Source organism: Gossypium raimondii, chromosome 8 (assembly GCF_025698545.1).
Source record: "Gossypium raimondii isolate GPD5lz chromosome 8, ASM2569854v1, whole genome shotgun sequence".
NCBI lineage: Eukaryota > Viridiplantae > Streptophyta > Magnoliopsida > Malvales > Malvaceae > Gossypium > Gossypium raimondii.
In genome coordinates this window covers 3,904,899-3,929,156 of record NC_068572.1, presented here as the reverse complement: position 1 = coordinate 3,929,156, position 24,258 = coordinate 3,904,899, and the positions used below count along the sequence as shown (strand labels likewise).

Sequence of the window (24,258 nt, the reverse complement as noted above, 5' to 3'; positions counted from 1 at the left end):
AAGTAACAAACTCAAATACTAAACAAACGGTGGCATCTATAGAAAAACCCATTATAACACGTATGATTTAGATTGAGAAACGTGAGCTTACCTTTCAACCAATTCAACCGGTTTTAGCACCAAAGAAAGAGAACAATTAATTTTTAGAGAAAAGCAACGTATTTATTTTAGGTTTAACAAGTTTCAGCTCACCAACACAATTTTTTAGTTTCTAACGTGATTTAATCAAACAGTTACAATCTCCTCATTTCTGTGTTTTAACTACGGTGATCGATTTTGTTATAATAAATATCAATAATGACAGTAGAACGATCGCAAAGCAATAAGAAAAGAAAAATAAGAACACACCAATTTTACGTGGAAATCCTTTTGAGAAAAAAACCACGAGTAAAGCAGAATAAATCCACTAATATTGAAAACCGAGTAATACAAGAGGAGTTTCGACTACATTTATTTAAGGGTTGAAAAACATTGTTCTAATCAAAGTCAAATAGTAGAAGTGTAGTTCTATACAGACTCAACTTATGCAATATGGCCCGTACCACAGGGGCTCCACCCTCACAACCCCAATCCAATTTTGTGCTTATTAGCAATAATCCTTACGGACTTCAGGTCACACAAACTCAACAATAATCCCTACTAATTTTGTAACAAAAGGAAAACCGGTAGCAGCGCCATCCCAATTCACCCCACAGCCATTCCTCTCATTGTGGTTGGTAATTGCGTGATATAAAAACGACTCTTCACTTTTTCTCAAATAAAAAACCAAAGCCAATAATGAATAATATCAAATTATCTCTTTGCTAAGCCCTCCCCCAACACACTTTGATTTTGAAAGCTCTTCCCACTTTGATTTTAATACCAACAAAAATTCAACGGTTAAAATATTTAGGAGTCCTTATATTATAGTAATTGAATCAAACTAGTCCCTCTATTTTTGAAAAGAATCAATTAAGTACAAATCATAAGATTTCTTGTAAAACAAAATATTCTATTTGGAACTGAACTATAATTGAAAAAAATATTCAAGATACTTTTTAAACAACAAATATTGGCTCTATTCAATTTTGATATGATTTTATTTTTTTTAATAATATAAAGATTAAACAAGTCCATTTAATAATAGAGGGACTAATTTGATCAGGCCTCGATAATCTCAAGGGTCCAAGTTAAATTTATGCATTTAAACATATTGCTTTGCTTTGGTTTTAAGTTGAAGTAGCTTAGAGTCTTGTTTTACCAACCAATGTTTTAACCATTGTCTCTTATACATCTATATATAAACTAGACTTAAAACCCTTTCTCTTCCAACAATCAAACCAACAAGCTTTGTTCTCTTATCAATTACTGTCCCCTCTCTTGTTTCTCTTCATTTCATTTGTTTAAGAATGTCTTTCATGGCGGCTGCTAAGGTTTTTGCGTGTCCTTTCGTCTTTGTTGCCCTCTTCAGCTTGGTTGCTTCTGATCCTGATCTTCTCCAAGATCTCTGCGTAGCTAATAAAGCTGCTGGTACAACTACTACAACTGTAATCTATATTCTTACCTTTTTTTTTTTTTTTTTTTTACTTGGGAACTTTTCTTAACTTTGTCTCCAAGACGGAAGGAGGGGCAGGGATCATGCCCCCAAAATTGGAAAATTGCATCTTTTACCCTTTAAAACGTATAAAATTATAAATTAGTAATGATAAAATTGTACTTTGATCTCCTAAAATAATAAGATTTTAATTTAGTCCTTTAAAAAATTATAAACATATTAACTAGTACAATGGTGAAATTGCGTTCAAAATTTTATAACTTAATTCTGACCCCCTAAAAAAAGTTTTTCAGGCTTCGCTCATGTTAGTCCTTAAAATTTTTTTGTTCATTAGTTTTGGACCTTAACAAATTTTCTCCAGCTTTTATTAAAAAAAATTTTAAGTGATGATATGATGCAATCTCGCAATATCATCTCATTATATTGGCCAAAATTGAAAAAAATTGTCAAATTTAGAGAGCAATGTGAACCAAAAAAGAGTTCAAGATTAAATTGTAAAATAATTACTACATTCAGACCTTTTTGTATTCAACACATTTTCAGTATATAAATCTATATTCAATGAGTTACAAAATGTTATTCAATATGCCTGAATGTGATTATATGTGAATCTGCGTATAGTAAAATATTTTCTTTCTTTGTAATCTTGAGGGAAGTGGCGAGCCTGAAATTATTTTTAGGATCGAATTAAATTATATATTTTACGGTAGTAAAATATAATTTCATCATTTTAATAGCTTATATCTTTATAATTTTAAAGGATTAAATCAAAATTTTATCATTTTTGGAAGTCAAAATGCAATTTTACTATTATAAAGAATCTAAATTAAAATTTAGCATGAGGCCACTTCGCCAGGGTATTATTTAACCTATTTGTATACTAATTGTATAGGGATAAAGGTTAATGGATTTCCATGCAAGGACGAAGCCAATGTTACCGAAGCTGATTTTTTTTATAGCGGATTAGCCAATCCAGGAGTCATCAACAACGCGGTTGGATCAGTGGCAACAGGAGCCAATGTCGAGAAAATCTCAGGGCTCAACACCCTCGGCGTCTCGCTTGCTCGGATCGACTATGCACCAGGTGGCCTTAACCCCCCTCACACTCACCCACGAGCCACCGAGATCATCTTCGTTCTCGACGGTGAATTAGACGTGGGGTTCATCACCACATCAAACAAGTTGATCTCCAAATCGGTCAAGAAAGGCGACGTTTTCGTGTTCCCAAGGGGATTGGTTCATTTCCAGAAGAACAACGGCGACAAATCGGCATCCGTTATAGCAGGATTTAACAGCCAATTGCCTGGAACTCAATCTATTGCCGCAACATTGTTTACATCGACACCGGCTGTCCCAGACAATGTGTTGACAAAGACCTTTCAAATTGGCACCAAAGAAGTTGACAAAATCAAAAACAAGCTAGCCCCGAAGAAAACTTAGAAAACTGGCTTCTGTAATTGAAAATATTATACATATTTCTTTTGGGAATTGAATAATGTAATTTAAGAGCAAAATATTGGTTTTGTATGTGGTAACGTCGCCAATTCAATATATTTTCTTTGAATTATCTACTCATGTTTGTTTTTACATTTGTTCGTGTTCGATTTATACTCGTGTTTGTTTATTTAAACAACGTGTTTATGTTTATTTGTTTAAATTGAATGAATCTGTTTATGAACGGGGTAAATCCCAAAACTATACATGAACTATGATTTAATATGCAATTATATACATAAATTTTGATTTTGTGTAATTTTATACATGAAACTTTAATTTGATTCAATTCTTATAAATTATTAACACAATTATTGATATAACATTATTTTATGTTTATATATTTCATATATAAATAATTATATTTATTTCTTTAAATGTGTATGATTAAATCAAAATTAAAGTTTCAAGTATACATTTAAACCACAATTAGAGTTTATGTATACAATTACACCTTAAATCAAAGTTCATATATAATTTTAATATTTATCCCTTTATGAACTTTAAATTAACATATTCATGAATTCTAATCCAACATGTTTATGAAAAATTAAAATATATTTAAAACAATAAACAAATAAATTTAAACAAACTATAAATATATATCTTATTTTTAGATATAAAATAATCAAACGTAATTTTTTTAATACAATGCTTGGAAGTACCTATAATTTCTCCCCAACCCTTAAATAATAGAATAAACACACTTCAACATGCTTGAACCCATGTCCTCATGCTTTAGCAATAATGCCGATACCAACCAAACTATGATTCAATTCTATGGTACACTCATCATGGGTGGAAAAAAAATTATATTATCCCAAAATTATATAACAAATATATTTATAAAAAATTTATATGGGTTGAAATTGCACAATCTAGCATCTAAAAATAAAAGGTTGTGAAGTGTTTATACTATTATAAATAGAGGTGGTTGTTGAACTTTGTTAAATTTTTGGCCTTCTTATTATTTTACTTATCTTCCAATATTTTGTATTATGATATATTCTGCTGAGATTTTGTCTAGAATATTAGATTTTCTAATAAAAATAGTAAACTATTCGCACAACAATATGAAACTCAAATGAGACTTTGATTGAAATAGTAAATCTGATACATTAAAGACTTATGTCATATAGGTTTAAATTCTATTATGTACATTCTTTGTAAAAAAATGAGATTTCGATAATTTTTTAATTGAATTAAGATAAATTGATAGGTGCAATCAATTTATAAGTGGATACACCCACACCGATTCGATTCCACTACCCCTCGGACTAATTCAGGTACTTACTCAACATAGAACATATCCCTAGTGGAAGCAAAACCCTCTTTAGCTAATAAATGAGCTGATTGATTCCCTTCTCTCGGGATGAGCTTGAAAATACACTGCTCAAACCATGTAGGGAGAGTTGTTCCATCCTCGATAATTACACTGATGCTTGATCTGTCCAGCTGCTTTCCAAAAAGTTTTCTGATAACCGAACGGGAATCTCCTTCGAGTTCGATGTAGGAGAACCTCATGTCAGTCACGAATCTTAGACCACGAACCGCTGCCCTAGCTTTGGAGTCAAATAGGACAGGAACGATATCATTCCTAATAGTGTAAGACCCCATGACTAAGGGCCAGTTCTTCATTGCTTTTAAAAGTGCTTTTAAAAAATTTAGTTTAAAATTTGAGTGTTTAGCATTGCTGTCTAAAAGTGCTTTTGAGAAATAAAATGTCCATTTTAAACATGTTTTTATCAAGTAACAAATATGCATTTAAATAATATTTAAATTAGTTAATATTATTATATTTTAGTAAGAATAAAAAAAATTATTATAACTTGTTAATATTTTAATATATGAAATATAAATTTTAAATATTTTAATTAATAAATATTAATTATTTATAAAATTTAATTAGAATATATAAACTATATTTTAAATATTTAAATATAACCATTAAATATTTGTAATTAGTATTTTAAAAAATATTTTTTTATTTTTAATTAATGATTTTAACACATTTGTAATTAAGCACCAAGAAAAAAAAAAGGAAAATACTATGTTATTGGAGGGGTGAAAAAGTAATTAAGCACCAAAAGTGCTTTTAGGAGAGGAAAATCTAAAATTTTTAGCTTCACTTTTCAAAAGTGCTTCTAAAAATTTCAGCCAAAAGCAGCTTATTCTTCACAACTTTTCTTTTAAAAGTGTTTTTGGAGTCAAAAGTACTTTTTTTTAAGCAATGAAGAACTGACCCTAAGTTATTATGGTTGCAAATAATTATACATGAACTTTGGACCAGGTAACAAACTCCTGACTACTTTGACGAACCCCCTCATGTACTAATTTGTTCCTTGACCACAGCATAGCACCCACCACAACTGAGATTAATTGTCGAGTGGCTGCATCATTATACTCAAACATGTAATTCAACCACTCCCTTAAACTTCTTGTTATCTAATGTAGCAGGCTAGTGAATCCCCAACAGAGTCCAAATCCCCACAGCAAATAGACACTTCAATATGACATATTGTATAGTCTCCCTGCCATTGGCGCATCTAGGACATATGGCATCCTTTTTAATTCTTTTTTACTTTTAACTGTGTAAAGTAGGAACAAACTTATGATACAAAGTTGATGGCAACCTATAGGCTTGTCAACGAGAACCTGGTTGAAGTGATAGGCCCAGCCTGAAGCAAGCAATTTGTACCCACTTCCCACAGAGTATAAGCTAGAGTAATCAGGCTACCAGACCAGCATATCCAGAACGGGAGCATGGGCAATGGGCACACAGAGAATCTTTCGGACCTCGTCAGCATTACTATTAGGTAGAAACAATTCAGAGACATAAGAGACGCCACTAATTCTGGGAGATTAAATTTTACAGGGACTAGTATCGGATAGCCAGCGATCCTCCCAAATCAGAAGAGGTACCATCCCCCACTCTTCACTTTAATCCTGCATTTAACAACCCTTTTGAACTCCAAATGTTTTTCCACATAAGAGAAGGATGACTCCCTCACTCGAACCGAAGGAAATCAATATGTGGAAAATACTTGGCCTTCAAAAACCTACCGACTAAAGAGTGTGGGTTGGTGATGAGCCTCCAGCCCTGCTTTGCTAATAGAGAAATACTAAATTTCACCAAATCTATGAATCCAAAGCCCCCTTTCTCTTTGGACACACAAGGCACGACCACGAGCAAGAATGTATACTACGTTTTTGACGAGATTTTTGCCACTAGTACTAGCTAATAATGGATTCCAATTCGATACAAAGCATTTTCGCTAATAAAAAGCAGGGCATAGTATAAGTCGGTAGCAACTGTAAGATAAACTTGATAAAAACTTCCTTCTCACCATGCAAGAGCATCCTCGAACTCCAACTATCTACCCACCCTCAGTTTGTCTTTTAGACCTTGAAATGCAGCCCTCTTATTCATCCCAACCATCGTAGGGAGCCTCAGATATCGTTCGATATTCAAAGTTCTTAGCACCCCAAACAATTGAACAGTCTGGTCACAGCAACTTCCGGCTACATTGGAATTAAAGAAAATTTCAGACATCAAAATTCACTTTCTGACCCAAATGCAATTCATACATGTGAATGATAGATTTAATCACTGTCACCCCGTAATCGGAGCCTCTCCAAAAGTAATGTTATCATCGGCAAAAAAATAAATGAGTTAACCCCGACCCTCCTCTACAAATCCGAGTGTCCTTTACAGACCTCTCATCCTTGGCAAGCTTCAACCAGGATGAAAAACCTTCACAACAAATCTGAAACAAATATGGGCTTAAAGGATCACCTTGTCTAAACCCTCTATTTGGCATAATCAACTCAATTCACCTTAGTTAAGACCCAACCGACCAAGCATTTCTTCAAGGAAATGTCACTTATTGTCTGATATTTATCTTCCAGACACAAGAGCCCTCTCAACTTCATCAATGCACTTATCCAAAACTATTTGGAACCGATTCACAATAACTTGTTAAATAATTTTATACTTGCAAAGATTAATAACATGAAAATGTATCATGTTTTTACGACTTGGCTTTTAAGGAATAAACACAATATTCGTCTTATTAATACAGTTCGCCTCTATAACCTTATTTAAGACACCAAGACAGTACTAACCAACATCCACTCCCACAATGTGCCAAAAAATTTCTGATAAAAAAGTGTTGGGAATCCATTAATACATGATGCTTTCGTTGGGCTTATGCCTTTGACCGTTTGGAGAATCTCCTCAGCATTAAGAGTAGCATTCATCTCATCAGTGATACAACTTTCAATTCTTGATAATAAATAAGGACCGGTAAACAAATCGAAAAATAGTTGTTTGCAATGTCGAACATAGCATCAATATTATCAGGTCGATTCCTCAACTCAATCACTATATTAAATAGTATAGATATAGAAATTATATATATTTTTTTTTGGTAGAAAACAACAGCATTAAGCGAGACACCAACTAGTTACATTTTAATCCAGCATTGATCGAGTTAAATCGGCTAATAGCAAACTTTTCACTGAATCCGGGGGTTCGTCGTATACTTGCAAACTTGGGACTCCAGGAATATAACAGTTAGCCATATGATCGGCCACTTTATTATGAATTCTTGGAATATGATGGATTCTCACTCTCCACCTCCTTCTCAGAATTTGATGCAGCAAACGTAACTCAACCAAATTGCTATTTTCTCCCCCATCAGCTAGAATTAACTCCCCCAGTAGTGCGTTATCACATTCAACCTCTATCTGTCTAAATCCCTTATTTCAGGCCATGATTAGACCTTCCAATACTGCCCTTGTTTCTACTTTAAAGACAGAATCCTTACCAAAAAGTCATCGAGAAACCACCCAACCAGTTAGCATCTGAATCTCTATACACACTTCCAATGGATGAAGAAAGATTGGTGGTTGAAACCGCACCATCAATATTAAATTTTATCCAACCCCTCTCCGGGCGAGACCAATGTAACAATAGGCACATAGGGCTTGGCCTGAAATAGTCTCGAGCCGGATTCTGCATAATTTTTTGCCCAAGAATAACATTAGTCACAATGGCATAAAGACAACTATGGTTGTTAGAAAAAACAAATGAGTTTCGGTCTTTCCAAAGCACCAACATATTATAGAAAATAGAGTCTGTCAATCCGTATTCTCTGCTTCATAATTCCCTATATGCATTACTTATGAATACATTTTAAGTAATAACATAAAAAATTATTAATTATTAAATTCTATTTTGACTATTTAGTTATAAATTCAAACTTTTTCATGTTTTGGGTCAAATATATCTCAAGCTCGAGCTAAATCAGCCTCGAGCTCAGATCTGTTACGGACTCAAGCTTTCTCGACTGAAGTTCTATTGGGCTTGGATATTCTCAGGCTTTTCCAAACTTGGATTTTATAAAGCTCATGCTGGAGCCTATTTTGATAGCTCTAATTTTTTTGGTTTGCTTCATAATTGAGTAATTAAATTGATATCACTTGTAACACCAAACTCAATCAACCATAATTAATAATTGAACAATAAAAGAAAACTAAATAAGCTTTGAATGGTTCATTAAACGAGCTTTAAAACAATCATATCCATAAACATAAATAAATTAAAAAAGCTTTGCTTAAGTTGGATTTGTTTAAAAAAGAATCTTAAAAAAATCTTGCTCATATTCATTTATTTAACTTAATAAACAAACAAAAATATTTATTGGAAAAATTCATCAACCCCTAATTAATGTGTTGAACACAAATCTTATGTCACTGGAACCAAAAAGAAAATTGTTTTAACTAATCACTAAAGTTTTTCATAAATCCAGTAAAACCCATCAAAGCTAAAATACCTAAACAAGCAATGAGAAGTATTAAATTGGCAGTGTTAAGGCCTATACATGTATGAACACTTTCTAGACAAAATCAAATGAGACAAAAAGCAAAATGGAAAGAAAAAAAACAAACATTAAATTGATATTTTGATATACTTGTAGTATAATAGTACAATTCTATAAACTTGAAAACAAAACTCTTAATATAATATATTTGGGTTAACTTGCTACTTGAGTTTTTAGCTTATGATTCTACGAATTTTCAACCTGGCGAAGCTCCAAAGGAAAGGCTTCGAAAGTATAACAAACCCTTCTCTATATGTGTATAGCAATCAATCATTAATGGATAAGCTATGAACAGGCATTGAGACCTATACATCATACATACATGCTTACATACATTACATACATTTGAATTTTAAAGGCGATTATAATCTGTCAAACTATTTATCAATTCTAAGATTATTACAGAGATGTCCTAATTCAGGCCTTGCATCCATCCAAGTTGTGAATTTCATCTTAATTGGAGATGTACTGTATAGGTAAGATCGGAACGTGATGAGGAAGAAATAACGCCTGCAAAATAAACAAATACAAAAGTTCAAGGATCATGAAATACAAACCCTGGTATGTTTCGATTCGTAGTAGCAACAACCTAACCCCGATCAGGCACACTAGATTATCAAACCATGAAAGGAGGAAAAAAAGAGAGAATATTGAGTTTCATTAGCAATGAAAACCAACTAAATGCAGGAGCATGGCTTTGAAGTTCAAGTTGAACCCATCAATCAATACACTAACACTAATTGACATGCTACTTGATTGAGGCAGTAAAATTGTAGTTTGCTTTAGATGCAACTATGTAATAACTAACCTCATAGCCTTAACGCCCATATCCATGATGCATGCTCGATTCTCATCATCGTCGCTTGGGACCTTCTCAAGTTCCTTACTATAATGGAGGATATCATCTCGTAAATGCCCTGCACCAGCACACCTTCACAAAAAAACAGAACAAACTCAGCACCATTTAAGGGTTAAAAAGCCAATAACTGGAATGTTAAATGGCAAAGGGCAGGGATAAAAAGCTGGTTGCCTAAAATATGAAACAAAATAAAAGCCTTCAAATGAAAAAAATTAAAGAAGCAAAAGGTGGGCACGTTCAACTGAGTCCAGAAAGAAAAGAAAATGAAGAAATAAACTCAGTACAGTAATCCATCATTTTGCTCTCTGGACCACCTGAATCACGAATCTGATTATACATATTGATGGTATAGTAAAAGAGTGAGACGATAAACTTCATTCTGATTCTTTAATATCTAAATAAAGGGGGAAAAGAGAAAAAAGGAAATGAGACATACCTTTCAATAATAGTATCAACATTTGCTTTGCTTTTGGGACCATGCATGAGAACTCTTGTAAGGCTTAGAATGTCACGGTAATCACCCATCCTTCGTGCTTCTTCTTCAGAAGTCCAGGATGGCAAGTTTTCTTCAGGTGTAGAATTGAGATGTGCATCGCCCAATGATTGTGCATTGGATGTTCCAAAGTTCACCTCTGCATCAAGTCTGCAGCAAATGATTGCCATCGCGTATGCAACTCCTCCAAATCCAGTGTGTGATACATAAAGGTAACACCCTGCGGAGCTGTAGAACACATAATTGCAGCTTCAAAACAATGATTTAATTTCAAGGAACCATTTAAATCTACGATCACAGTTCCTTTTTGGGTCAAAACTTAAGTATATATTTACCTCAAAGTCCCCTTAAGCAATCACAAGAGAAAATACTTCTTCAAATTCTTGGTATCATAATGACTAAAATGGTCCTCATATCGCTAAATGCAGTTTTGGAAAAAGAACAATCCTTAATAGATGCTGTTGGCTTTTCCAGAACTACTAATGATGAGGGCTTTTCCAATTGTGGCAGTTCAGTTTTAATTGCCGTTCTCCCCCAACAGGAAAAGAACATAAAGGATATCTATTCATATTGACAAATTTTAATCTGTGCTGCAAATTTCCGAAAATAACCATAAAGCCAGCCACAACACATCATTCACCTAAGAAGCCATTAATACATAATATCCTGAGCTAAAACTATGTTACTTGCGCAAGCATGTGTGAATAGATGCAGGTGGAATCAGATGCAACAAAAACTTTGTAGGAATAACTTCAATAGACTGATGAACAAAGCACTAGCTAGACATACAGATACTTACTCATCTTGACAGTTCTGGATTTCATCCACATCAGAAGCTAAAGCCTCCCTCTCTCTAGTTAATGGAATCCTCCTATATTCTATATTATACCCCTCATCTTTTAGAGCAGCATATAGTTCAGCAGCTGTCTTCACATCATCAGTAAAGATGTTTTCCCAGTATCCCACAACACTGGACTGATTTGATGATGGACTAAATTCTTCACGATGTAAAAGCATTCGACCACCAGACTGTCTAACCTCTGACAATATATCTTCCTTTAGCCGTGCCTCCATGTGTTCCACCTACATAATTTTTCACAATGCAAGAAATTGGCTGAAGTAATGGTGCTAAATAACTTGCCACAAAAAGTAAAATATGTGTTAAGATAACATACCACAGGTCCAGTAATTCCGACATGCTTTAGGGTATCAACAGGCTTATTTAACTCCCTCAGTACAAATGGCGTGCCATTAATGTACACAACTGCTTCTTCTCTAAGATCAGTTACCACCACTTTCTGACCGGCAACTCCTGCAATTGACCTGGCACCTAGAAATGCTAGCATCTCTTTGGCACCAGTAATTGTTGGAGTTGCCATGCTATAAAGAGGGTATCCATCCACCTGAACATACAGGTTCGAAGGATTTAATACAAGGGTTTGCAAATGTTTAATCATTTTATGTAACCTAAGACCAAGAAGATGTATGCTTGTTGTCTAAGTTTGACACCTAGAGATTTAAGATAGGATGTGAGGCACTGAACTAAACTAACATGGAGGGAATGGAATGGACCCTTGAAAAAGGTAATATGGATACATGATTTACTGTAATGCAGCAGATAAATTTAACTAGGAAAAAATAACTTCTAAAACATATAGGAGAATACTAAATACTTCTGAAGAAAGTTATTTTTCCTTTGAGCAAACCTTAAAGACATGTGGTGCACCATGTATTTGGATGTGGCTGGAAGTTCTCTGACCAGGAAAGAAGTACATTTTAAGTATAGAGCCTTTTCCCAAGACAGAACCATTTCGCGTCTTTACAATGGCTTCCATAACAGCATCTCCATGTTGCAGTTCATGTGGTGCTCTTAACTCCTCCTGCATTCGAAAACCAAAAGTAGTTAAACAAGTTCAAAACAAAGTATAAGAACATTAAAATGTAGCAATCTTAGGAATATTGTATTGATTAAGCCTTTAACTTGATTCTAGCCAGAGAGGAAGATTTACAGGAACGGTGAAAAATCGCCCAGGCCTTAATCTTATACTCCATTTCATTGCTTGAACCTCTGGTCTCTGATGCAACCAATTCTTAAATGACATCTTACATTCTCCTTGTCCACAAAAACTATCAAATGCTTCACTGCCAAGATATGCAGCAAAAGCAATTAAGCGAAAGTACCGCTCCAAGTACTCGGCTCCACGGTTCAGAGCTACTCTCCTCACCCTCGGCTCAATATGCTGTTGGTTGAACACCTTCCTATAGTGCAGAACTGCTTGCCGTATGTTCTGTAGTGCTGAACATCTATCAATAATAGCATCTAGGACCTCACGGCACTCCACCCCATTATCAAATAATCTTGTTATCTTCCACAAAAGTAGGATATCATCAATGCCAAATGCACGGCCTTGCTCATTTTTAGTTCTCACTTTAACAGTACTAGAAATCAATCTAGTTGCATCACTTCCACTTTCTTCACCACTAGAGGAGCTCCCATCTGCCTGTTCATGGTTAACATCGCCAGGCAGAACTTTAATTGGTCTCCCATAATCAATACGGAGCTTCACAAGGCAAGCTATAACAGTACCAGTTGTTGTCCTCCCTCTGCCCATCTATGAAAAGAAAGGGAACAATCACATTTAGGTGAGAGCAGTAAAAAGAGCAAAATGAAAAACTTTATAAGCATATACAAACTCATATAGCACATGAAGACATTTTGAAAAAGAAATACCTGGCAATTGAACACAAAAGCAGTATCCTTTGAAGCAGAAGCAATGTTTGCAGCTAGTCTATCAAAGTCTGAACTTTTGGGAGCTTTCCCATCGGTAATGGGCACACGAGCATATTTAATGGGAAAACCATCATCCTCTAAGCTTTTAAAAACTTCTAGTGGAGTTTGTATAGAATCAGAGTTGACATGTTCCCAAGCATCAAATATTTGACCATCCTTTGTTTCATGAATGACCATTATAGCACCCTCATAGCTTTCAGCTTCTCGCAGGATATCTTCCTTCAACCGCGCTTCCATTCTCTCCACTCTTTCACGATCAATTCCCTGAATGCCAAGACCAATTTAGATTCCAGTACCAATCAGCCCTTTGCTTCCCAAGTGAACGGGGCAGAAGGATTCAAAAACAATTTGCATAAATCAAAGCAGGTACTCTTTTCAAAAGACCCATGTTAATTTTAGGCACAAGTATAAATGTTTAAATCATTTACCAATCAAATGACTGCACTCAGCATGAACACGTAAATATTATGGCAATGACCAAAGAACCAGTAATGATGCTACTGTAAGCAGAACTCATACTACAATGAAGTGAAACACCTCAACTAGAGACCCTTCTGTGCCCAAAGCTCCACCACACAGATCCTCAACAATTTTTTTTACAGATAACAAGAAGTAAAAATAATTTACCGAGTACTCCAACATGTTTTTGTAGGGTCTTTCAACCTCACGGAGAACAAATGGCTTTCCATTAATGTAAACGACAGGTTCTTCCCGCATATTGTGCCAAAAAACTGGACGACCACCTTTGGAGCTGCCAATCCTTTGAAGGACAGATCGAATTCCATCGATAGTTGGATTTGCGACTCCAAAAACAGGAAACCCAGGAACCTCTCTGAAGTTAGGAGCACCCTCTACTCTCTCTGGTAAGCTTACATTTTGACAACCAGGACAGTGGTCACTTTTTAGGACAGTCTGGCTGCCAAGAACCTCTCCGCTCCTCATAGCAGCAACTACACCCACTTCATGAGGGCGACGATCAGCAGATTCAACACTCTTTGTCAAAGATGGCTTCAGACTTGCATATCCAAGTGCACCCATCGGATCCCTCCGAAGCAACCTGAAATAATACATTGTAGAGTAATGCATGCACCAAAAAAAAGTCCTGAATCTGGGATGGTTTTCTTTTAAAAATTATTTAACAACAATTTTAGCATCAACTTAGGGTGAGAAAAAGAACTTTAACTATGCAGCCCAACGTAAATTCATATGCATATTGAGTTGCTATAAATGCATTCCCCTTCCCTTTCTTTACTAAACAATTCTCTAAAAGAAACTTAAGAGAAAAAAAAAATGGGGTTGGTGTGAAACAACTTGTTGCTGGCTAATCCATATCAACTCGACACCAAATGGCTAAATTAGAATCAGTCTTGCAAGTTTAACTTGCAAACAACATCTATTCAGCAGGCTCTAGTGCACTTGAGCCCCAACCAAGCATTAGAAGGCAAGGACATGAACTATTAGAGGCAACCAACCCAATATTGATAATGTTATATATGATCATCATAACTAAATGCTAAGAATTGATCACATAAACAAGCCAAGATTCGGATTCCAGGCAGTTCAGCACCGCTGACAAATTACTATTAGTCAATTCATAATCACAGCTCTCAAAATGTCTGCCTTATTTGACACACCACATGGCACCTATACATATTATTAAATAAGTGATACAAGTATCTATACTGCTTCTATAAGTGTAAAGTCAGTATCTCAAATGCTTCAGCTTAAGTTCCTGAAATTAAAAGAGGAAACTTCTTATAACACTTCCATTCATATCTTTACCTGCGAATAATGCTATATAGCTCTGGCCTTGCCTTCATCCAGTCAGCAAAACTTGTATGACCAGAGGAACTAGAACGGAGAGCTGCCCTCTCTGAGTGGATGTATACAGCAAAGCATATTAGAAAGTAATATCTCTCCAAGTACTCCACAAAAAACGAAAGTGCTGCTTCCCTCTTCATCTCATCTGGCTGACGAAGGATACTATTGCGATAAGTGGCAATTGCTTCTCTTAAGTTCTGTATTAGCATTTAAAGCGACACATCAGTGGGTAGTATCCAGTATTCACCGATGATAAAACTTAATAGGCCTTGTAGATAAAGACGATAAAATATCAACAAGGAATTATGGCAATTGTCTGCTCAGCAGCATTTTTATTTCAAACCAGACTTTAAGCTTAGAGCAAGCCTGAATAAATATGGATACTTAGAAAGCCATACCTGCATGGACGCGCATTTGTCAATGACCTTGTCCACTTGTCTTTTCCCTTCGACACCACCCTAAAGGAATGCCACTATTTTATAAGAAAAATGACCAAAGCAGATGTCAAAGAATCAACCAAGTAATAGTATAATACCTCTAGGACCCGAATCAGGCTTCTTATGACCGCATATTCTCCTCTACGAATTGCATCCTCAGAATTGGGCAGATTGTCAGTGACATTAGAAGCATAGTCAGAAACTCTCCCTATTGAGTCATTCCTTGGAATGCCTAAATCATTAGATATAATAATTTAGAAATCATAATAAGTTACATTACATGCAGTTATACATTTATTTTATATGTATGAAGTAGATATAAATTAAATACTATTGAAGGCAATCTAAAAACAGTTTAATGAATATAACAAATAACAAATTTGATGCAAACCAAGTTTTGAACTTAAAAGGAGGTTCCTAGTATATTTTTTATAATCTGGAGGATCATCACCATGCATGTTTTTTTTTTCTCCACAAATTTAATTTGAAGGATTCTGTGTCCCACTGTTGCTGCTTCATTCTAGACTCTTTAATTTAGGACGCAACTTGATTCATGCTAGACAATTCTACAGAGGAGAAGATAGCTATAGTTCATAAAGTTTTACTTCTTTTCAAAGACAACCATTACCAAAGTAATCCATGACAAGCTTCTCTCTCTATGTTACTATAGTTCCTAAATGGCTCCTACACACTCAGCCTCGCCCTTAACTCCTAATAATGGTAACCTTTCAAAGAAGAAAATCCCAAAGAGCTTAAAAGCAGTATTAGAAATCATCATCCTTGAAATAAAACAAACAAGTTTTACTTCATAATAGATAATATATAATGTCCACAAGGTACTTAGGAGAAAAATGATAAGAGGACACATAGCCGTATAACAAGTCCATTCAAGTTCATAAATTGTCAGAGGTCCTTTACTCTATCTAGGCAATTTTTATACGTTTTCAAATGCATGAGGATTCTCTTGCATGCAGCAACTATTCAGCTCAGTACTACTAAGGATCAAATATATCTACTAGTGATAAACTGTTAAAAAGCATGCAATCTAATACAGGATGAGAGTGAATCTTGTTCTGAGGAGAGGACTCAACCACTGTTCTCAAGGAAGCATGCTACCATTGACTAAATTAGGGAGTTAACATATCTTATACAAGAAAAAGGGGGAATCAGGTAACTCTCTTGTAAAACTCTCTTGAAAGCTTTACTGTCTCTGTACAAATTCAAGGCCAAATTACACTATGGTTTGATATGATTCATTGCAAAATGAGAAAGATGAGGAATCCCCTTCATTGTTCCAATGCCTAAACAATTTCAATCATAAAAGTTACAAGAACTGGCATAAATAGAAGGAAAATGTGTAGCTTGTTTGAGTTAAAATTATATAAATAAAGAGACAACACTACCAGACGCTCCAATTCTGTTGAGATAAGCCAAAGTAGCAATCACCATGCCAGTAGTTGTTCTTCCTCGTCCCATTTGACAATTAAAAACAACCTCTGTGCTTATGTCAGCTTGAGAAATTTTATTAACCTGGACTCAGAAAGGAAGAAAGAGATAATGTAATATATTATTAGCACAGTGCAATTTTCAGATGTCAATTGATAAGCTTCTCCTTTTATTATACTTCTTTAAAAACCAAAATTTTGAATCACCGTGACATCATGTAAAAACACATAAATTAGTAAGCTTCTACCTTTTATTATACTCTTTTAGCTAAAAATTTATTTAGCTATACGAATCCTTTTTCAGCAGTTCAACATGATTTCATTTAAGTCACTAAGCTAAAAAGAGATAAATAGCATCCATTGATTTCCACATCCACTGCTTTCAAATCAGTCAACCCAAGAGCAAAACAGACAGAAAATTCAATCTCTCAAGAGCCCTCCAATATTGCTAATAAAGAAAATTTGCAGTCAAGCCGCATTACCAGAACAAAACTAAGTTATACTAGGGCATAATGTACAGTAAAAAGTTCAACTGGTCAGAAAATATGTGCTTATTACCCTAAGTTATATATGAAGAAAAACTATGGTGTTGATATTTAGTTGTCCAAGTATTAGCAGAAATTTAGTAGGATGTAACAAAGTGGGAGGGTGTCTCAAGAAAAAAAGACATTAATTATTCAAATAAATAAGCAGAATAAGACTAATAACATGGAACTCACCACAATATCAAAATCCAGCTCCTTTGGTGACTTTTCATCTGTTATAGGCACACGCTCATAGTCAACCAAGTACCCTTCGACTTGCAATTTTTCATAAACCTAAACCAATGAAACACCCAAAAATGAGTTTGAGATAATAAGTCAAAACTTTGGCAGATCAGTCACATTTTCTTATTTTCCAAAACTTATACCTCCAAAGGTGTCTTCACAGAATCACAGGATACTCGTTCCCACTGGTCCACCATCTGACCATCTGGCAGTTCATCAGTGACAAGGATCTTATTTCCATATCTGCTATGTCATAATTCCAAATAAAATTTGCTATCATGCAAGGTAGGGCAATCAATTGTAAAGACAGCAAACAAACATTTACAAATGATAAAGAAATTGTGCAACCAAAGGACATACCTAGCAGCTTCCAACAGGATATCTTCCTTTAATCGAGCTTCCATTTGCTCAACTCTGTCCCTATTGATTCCCTATACAATATAAGGCTATAATCAAGTTAACAATAAACAAAAAGGCCCTTATCTTGCACATGCGCAATTAATAATATGAGTAGCTACTGTAATTTGAAGTCACAATTTCTAACAAATACTCAGACACAAGTAAACTAAAAAATCTTCACAAAGCTAACATACCGTATATTCAAGGTTGGAGAAGGGCCTTTCCACATCACGTAAAACAAAGGGGCGTCCATTAATATACACAACCTATTAAGCATAAAGAATATATATGTAAATATTAGAATAAGCAAATTAGGAAAGAAAAAGAACTCATTAAAAGTCTTACGTAAAACAACATGCACACCACAATCAAGTTCATCATCATAGGGTTTCTAATGAATAATGAATGCATGTATTACATTTCTATTTTATCATCATCAACAACATAACAAATAAGCATCAATATATGTTTTTCTCCTGGCAAAGAAAAAATTTTCCTTTTGTATTTTAAGGATGGGAGCATGGAGTAGATACCTTATGGTTCCAAGTTGATTTACCAAATATATGTAAAAAGAAAATCATTTTTGGTAGGGACTGAAGGCAATTGTTTTGAGATTACATAACCAATGGCTTAAAACTTTGAATTTACTAGTTGACCTAGCATCTATGACAATTTGTGTCAAAAAAATGCGTAAAGAGAATGATTGTTTATTAGATGAAGCAGATTTCCACCATTTCTTTTTCTTTCTCTTTACTTTTATGGTTACTACGTGTGCAATGATTTTCTGTTTTCTACTCATTCCATGTGATTGATTTGATATTATGCTTCATGTTATCTTATCTTCAGTATCATAAGTGGTCCTAGAAATCGAACTTCTACTTTTGTCCCAATTCTTAAAATATTTTCATAAAATAAGTCAAGCAAAGTATCCCAAATGTCAATTATATTTCACAGTCCATACACTTATCCACAAACAGTAATCAACGGATGAGGCATCATTTACCGGTTCCTCCCGAAGATTAATCCAAAGAACATGTGCTTTCCCACCCTTTTGGGCTCCAATATGCTTAAGAACATTGTGTATTCCAACAATTGTAGGAATTGCAACACCATGAACACGCAATGAATCTGCCTGTTATTAGCAGATCAAAATATAAAGGCAAAGAAAAAGGGTTAAAAAAGAACATGAATTTTAACAAAATAGATCGTACCATATAATAAGAGTTATCAATTCAAAGTGATAATCACGTAACCAAACCATCATCTGCATCATACGCGATAATTTAAAGACACATATCACCAATAACAGTTAAAGAACTAAGGGCACAGTATACTGTAAACCATGAAATTTAATAGCACCGATTAGATTACTAAACGAGGTGAAACATAACTCATAATTTATTAGATTACTAAACGAGGTGAAGCATATATCTTGCAGCCCCTCATTTTTATAGATAGGATATCCAAGAAAGCAGTAAATAAACAGATAATAGCAAAGGGCAATGAAAGAAATCCAGCAGAGAAGGCAAGAATTCCAATTAGATGCCAATTCCTATTAAGCCCCTATACACATATATACATATGTATGTATGTATATGAATATATATCTGTAGCATAAGAACTCTCTAGAAGGGGAAAACAAATAACAGAAGAATTAAGGTAAAGAACCTGACGGTAATTAGGAGCACCATCGATCTGGGGAGATAATCGCTTGTTTTGGCATCCAGGGAAATGGTCGCTCTTGAGAATGGTCTTTTTACCCAACACCGAACCACCTCTCAGTTTCATCACTTGTTCTAACTCCTTTGGTATCGACATCTTCTCATGCAAACACACTTCAATTCTCCTCAAGATTCAAACTAAACCTTTGTTTTTCCCTCAAAATTCTAAGGAACCCAATCCCAGAAAATAAAGGAAAAATACACTTTTTTTCCCTTGAAAATTCAATGCAAAGAGAATATAATTCAAGATTCTAAAGGACCCAATGCCAGAAAATAAAGGAACACCTTGAGAAGTCAATGCAAAAGGAATGAATTTCACATTAATCCCTCCCAAGATTCCAACTAAACCCTTGTTCTAGACAATTCTAAGGAAACCAATGCCGGAAAACAAATAGTGGAGACAATGCCATGAAAAGGGATTGAGGGAAAGTGGAACAAACAAAACTCACCTCCAATTTCAATCCTTTAGAGGATTGGAACTTGACCCTTTTCCTAAGGAACCAATGACAGAAAAAGAAAAGACAAAAAATAAAAATAAAGGGTCTTTAACTTTGTGAAATGAGATCGAGAGAAGGGAAAATGGAAGGAAAGGAAAGGATTGAAGCTAAAGAGATATTGAAGAGAAAAAATGGAAAATTTCATTGGTCCACTCAAGTTAACAACACCACAAAAATAAGACGGACAAAGGGCAGACCTTTTTTTTTTATATAATTACTATGGCAGATGGTATGTTTTTAGATCTAATATAATTATTAAAAAATTAAAATAATTTCATAGCCTTAATAGAAAACAAAATTCAATTAAATTTTAAATCAAAATAAATTATCAATTAAGCCTCAAATCTCCTACTTTATCAGTGTCACAAATAATCTAATATTTGTTACGAAACAACATAACCGTCACTAAAAATCTTAATCGTATATATCATTTTCATTTAAATCTTTAAATCAAACTAAGTACTATAAAAATCATTAGTGAATCATCAAAATATTTTTTAGCATTTAATTATTACATGTGATGTATAATAAATAATTATTTTTATTAAATCTAAATAATACATGTTCACATAGGTTGATATTTCATACCATCTTTTCTAGGATAAATATATATATATATATATGTATAAATTCATTGTTAAACTTAAATGTACGAAATTATCTATTGGGTACATTTATTGTTATTGTTGTTTTCTTTTTTTTTATTGCATGTATAGTGCAGAATAAAACAGCCTGATTTTCAGTAGTATCGAAAACAGTGGTCTCAGAATCTCATTTCCCAATAGTGAGTCATTAAATACTATTTATTAATACTTACGAATCTATTATAGGGTTTTATTAAATTTTGGTCCGATAATTTTATTGAACGGTTAGTAATTAATGTATAAGAATTAAATCATAAAAATCATAAAATTTGCTCACTATTGATTTTTATTAGTTAAAAAGCTTGTTTAGTAATCATTCAAGGATCTGGATGGCAACTAGGCCATTTTTAATTAAGGTTCGACGGTTTGTGCTTATTTTTGTTATAATTTATATGTTAAATTAATGTTAAAAATAATAATCATCATTAAAAGGTAATAAACATAAAAATAAAGGGGGCCATCATCTTTTTCATTGTTAACAAAAAGAACCAAGGGAAGCCAGTTTTTATCTTCAATCATTCATCCATTTCATGTAAGTGATTTCTAGGTTGGTTTTTTATAATTTTAATGTTTTTGATATCGTTTTAGCTTAATTTAGTTAATTTTGAGCATTAAATTGTAAAATTGTTAGAGCTTTGAGATGTTGTCATTGATGGTTTTTTATGCTTTTGACGTTAAATATGTTGGTTGTAAGCTTAGATTTGATTATAAAAGGATGAAATTGAAAATGGGTTGAAAAATAAAGGTTAAATGTGAAAGATATGCTTATTTCGGTTTTAGGGAGTAAATTGAATAACATGCAAAACTTTAGGAAATTTTGTAAAAATTAAGTTGTCATGTGCCTTTAATTAGAGATTTTAAGGTAATTGAATTGATAATTTGAAATGAATTAATGTATAGATCAATATTTGAACCAACGATAGATGATAAAGGAAAAGAAAAATTACAGATTAGTCCCGACAATTTAATCGTTGTTGTTATTACAGGTAAGTTCATAGGGTATACTTATGTAATTATATGTATTTATTATGGTTAAATTGTGAATTTATAGTGTTTGAATGTATTTTACAATGTTTACAAGTTACTACAAAAGGTGAGAAATGCACTAATTTGTAGAGATAAATGTTTTGTTATGTTTATTGAGCTTGAATGAATGTAGGATATGATACAATTGGCATTTCAATAGGGTTAGTCGTGTGCTTGTACGAGTTTGTACTTCGGTGCCTCTATACAATACTATGGTGCTCTCTATTATGGTGTAGATACCCGAGTATTTGACCCTTTGTTATTGTTCATAGAGCTATTTTGATTAATTAAAAGAAATGAATGATTCAATTATATGCTTTAGACTTAAATAGATGGACTGAATTGAATAAAATGATAAATTATATTTTGTTATATAATATTATGATAGACTCACCTACCACTTGTGAAATGTAATGTCAAGTTTTGAAAATATTGTGTAAATTGATTGTATTTATGTATTTCTTTTATTCCAAGGTAAGTTATGGTACGTTTAAACTATGAACTTACTAAGCTTACTTTGTTCTGTTTTCTATTTTCTATAGTTGGCATTTTGTGGAAAGTGTCTATCGAATCATCCCTAAGGCTCACACTATCCAGGTTCAGTCTCGGTAGATTTTCGAATCATTCTTGTAACAGCTCGTTTTCAGTTAAATTGGAACAGTAGTTTTAGGACCATAAATATGAAGTTAAAAATTTTATTTTAATATTATTTTAATATCTACAGCATGATAATATGATAGTATAAAAATTTCGTTAAGAAATTTTACCGTTTGTATGCTCAATTTGTGAAAAAGGACTAAATCGCGTAAAGTGCGAAAGTGGTGTTCTATTAGCTAAAGGTGTTAAACAGCTATAGAACATTAAATCGGAGGTCCTTATATGGTAATTTGACCATTAAAGGTGATATTGGATGTGCGTGGCTTGGCAATTATGAAAATTTTAAAGTTAGGAAAGGGTAATTTGGTAAATAGGTAATTAAAGGTTAAAATTAAATAAAACAAAAAGGGGTCATCTTTTTCATTCATGCATGAGCTGATCTTTCTAGCAAAGAAGAGCTTTGGAAAAGCTTGAAAATTTTTCAAAGAAAGTCCCTTGCATGTAAATGTTATCTTGTCCCATTTTTGTTAATTTTTATGTTTTCGGGATCGTTGTAACTTAACCTAGCTAACTAGAGGACTAATTTGCAAAAATATTGAATATTTTGAGATTTTCCATTGATTAATATGATAAGGTTTTGAAGTTTAATGGAAGAAAATGAATCCTTATTGTTAATTAAATAACTTTTGTTAAGTGATTTTAATGAAATTTTCAATTAGAGGTTAAATTGATAAATGTGTAAATTGTGTGGTAAATGTGTGAAATTGTAAAATATTTGGGCTTCTATATGCATGAATTTCATTTTACGAGCATAGGGAGTAAATTGTAAAAAGGTTAAAAGTATAGGGGCAGAATAATATTTTTTTCAAAACATAAATTTTGGATTGAATTAAATAGAGTGAGGTTTAAATTGGTTAAATTTGATTATAGAGATCAAGAAAAGCAACATCCGGAATTAAATTGGGGAAAAGACAAAGTAGTGGACTGACCAATCGTTTTATCTTCGTACGAGTTTGAGGTAAGTTCGTGTAATTAAATTGAGTATTTATATGCCTTAATTGAAACATATGTATGTGAATGGTTTAATTATTATGTATAATTATCGAGCACATAACCGATGACATACGAAGAATACCAAGCCCCGTTTGAACCTTAAGAATTCGTAGGATACAAATGACATGTCATTAGGGTTACCGATTTGGTTGTGGTCCTGCATGTGTTGTGGACACACCACAGCTCGTATGAGCTTACCGATATTTAGCTTGGAAGAGCTTACCGTTTATCGCTCGTATAAGCATACAGGTACAAGAATTGATGGATTTACAGTTTAGTACGTCTCGCGTGTACTACCCGCGTATCTAACGATATTCTAAGTGGTTCAACGGGCATAGTGTTATTACAAGATTACACAAGTTCAATACAAACTAGTACAAGTATTTACATAGAAATGGTTTATATATGATATACGGATACACGGTATAGATGGCACATGTACATGGAATTTAATAATTGTTGAATTCAGACATGATTCTCGATTTTATATGAATACATGGCTAACTTGGTTAATGGTTATGTGATAGGCTTTTGCCAAATTGAATTATATTATGCTTTGAGTTACTTACCTAAATTTGTTGTTAAATGGTAGGTTTAATTTTGTATTATACGAACTTACTAAGCTTAATTGCTTACTCTGTTTATTTTCTCGTGTTTTATAGTGAGTCAGAAGCTCGTTCAGATTAGAAGTTTTCAAAGACCGCATCACACTATCAAACTTTATTTTGGTACTTTTGACTTTATATTTTGGGTTAAACGGCATGTATAGGTCATTTTGGTTAATGGTAGCCTATA

General features: G+C 33.6%; 2 protein-coding genes across 2 annotated transcripts; one reads left to right on the top strand and one right to left on the bottom strand.

Moving 5' to 3' along the window:
• Positions 1–1,303: 1,303 nt before the first annotated feature.
• Positions 1,304–3,105, top strand: LOC105790369 (germin-like protein subfamily 2 member 4). The gene is made up of 2 exons (XM_012617936.2): positions 1,304–1,509; positions 2,427–3,105. The coding sequence occupies exons 1-2, from the start codon at positions 1,389–1,391 to the stop codon at positions 2,972–2,974; spliced, it is 669 nt and encodes a 222-aa protein (XP_012473390.1). The 5' UTR covers positions 1,304–1,388; the 3' UTR covers positions 2,975–3,105.
• A 5,855-nt stretch (positions 3,106–8,960) lies between these two features.
• Positions 8,961–20,306, bottom strand: LOC105790368 (uncharacterized). The gene is made up of 19 exons (XM_012617935.2): positions 19,594–20,306; positions 18,929–19,057; positions 18,120–18,191; positions 17,887–17,957; positions 17,670–17,769; positions 17,479–17,577; positions 16,718–16,844; positions 15,413–15,546; positions 15,276–15,335; positions 14,839–15,074; positions 13,684–14,113; positions 12,997–13,320; positions 12,275–12,877; positions 11,972–12,145; positions 11,441–11,668; positions 11,065–11,348; positions 10,209–10,493; positions 9,722–9,844; positions 8,961–9,423 (listed from the first exon to the last, which is right to left on the bottom strand). Exons 1-19 carry the CDS (start codon positions 19,741–19,743, stop codon positions 9,291–9,293), a joined length of 3,762 nt encoding a protein of 1,253 aa, XP_012473389.1. The 5' UTR covers positions 19,744–20,306; the 3' UTR covers positions 8,961–9,290.
• Positions 20,307–24,258: the final 3,952 nt, after the last annotated feature.

Coding starts and splice junctions, on each gene's coding strand:
- LOC105790369 (XM_012617936.2), top strand. CDS start 1,389: ATGTCTTTCATGGCGGCTGCTAAGGTTTTTGCGTGTCCTTTCGTCTTT. Junction 1,510..2,426: donor CGTAGCTAATAAAGCTGCTG/GTACAACTACTA, acceptor CTAATTGTATAG/GGATAAAGGTTAATGGATTT.
- LOC105790368 (XM_012617935.2), bottom strand. CDS start 19,743: ATGTCGATACCAAAGGAGTTAGAACAAGTGATGAAACTGAGAGGTGGT. Junction 16,845..17,478: donor AGCTGGATTTTGATATTGTG/GTGAGTTCCATG, acceptor TTCTGAGTCCAG/GTTAATAAAATTTCTCAAGC. Junction 10,494..11,064: donor ATCCAGAACTGTCAAGATGA/GTAAGTATCTGT, acceptor TGTGTTCTACAG/CTCCGCAGGGTGTTACCTTT.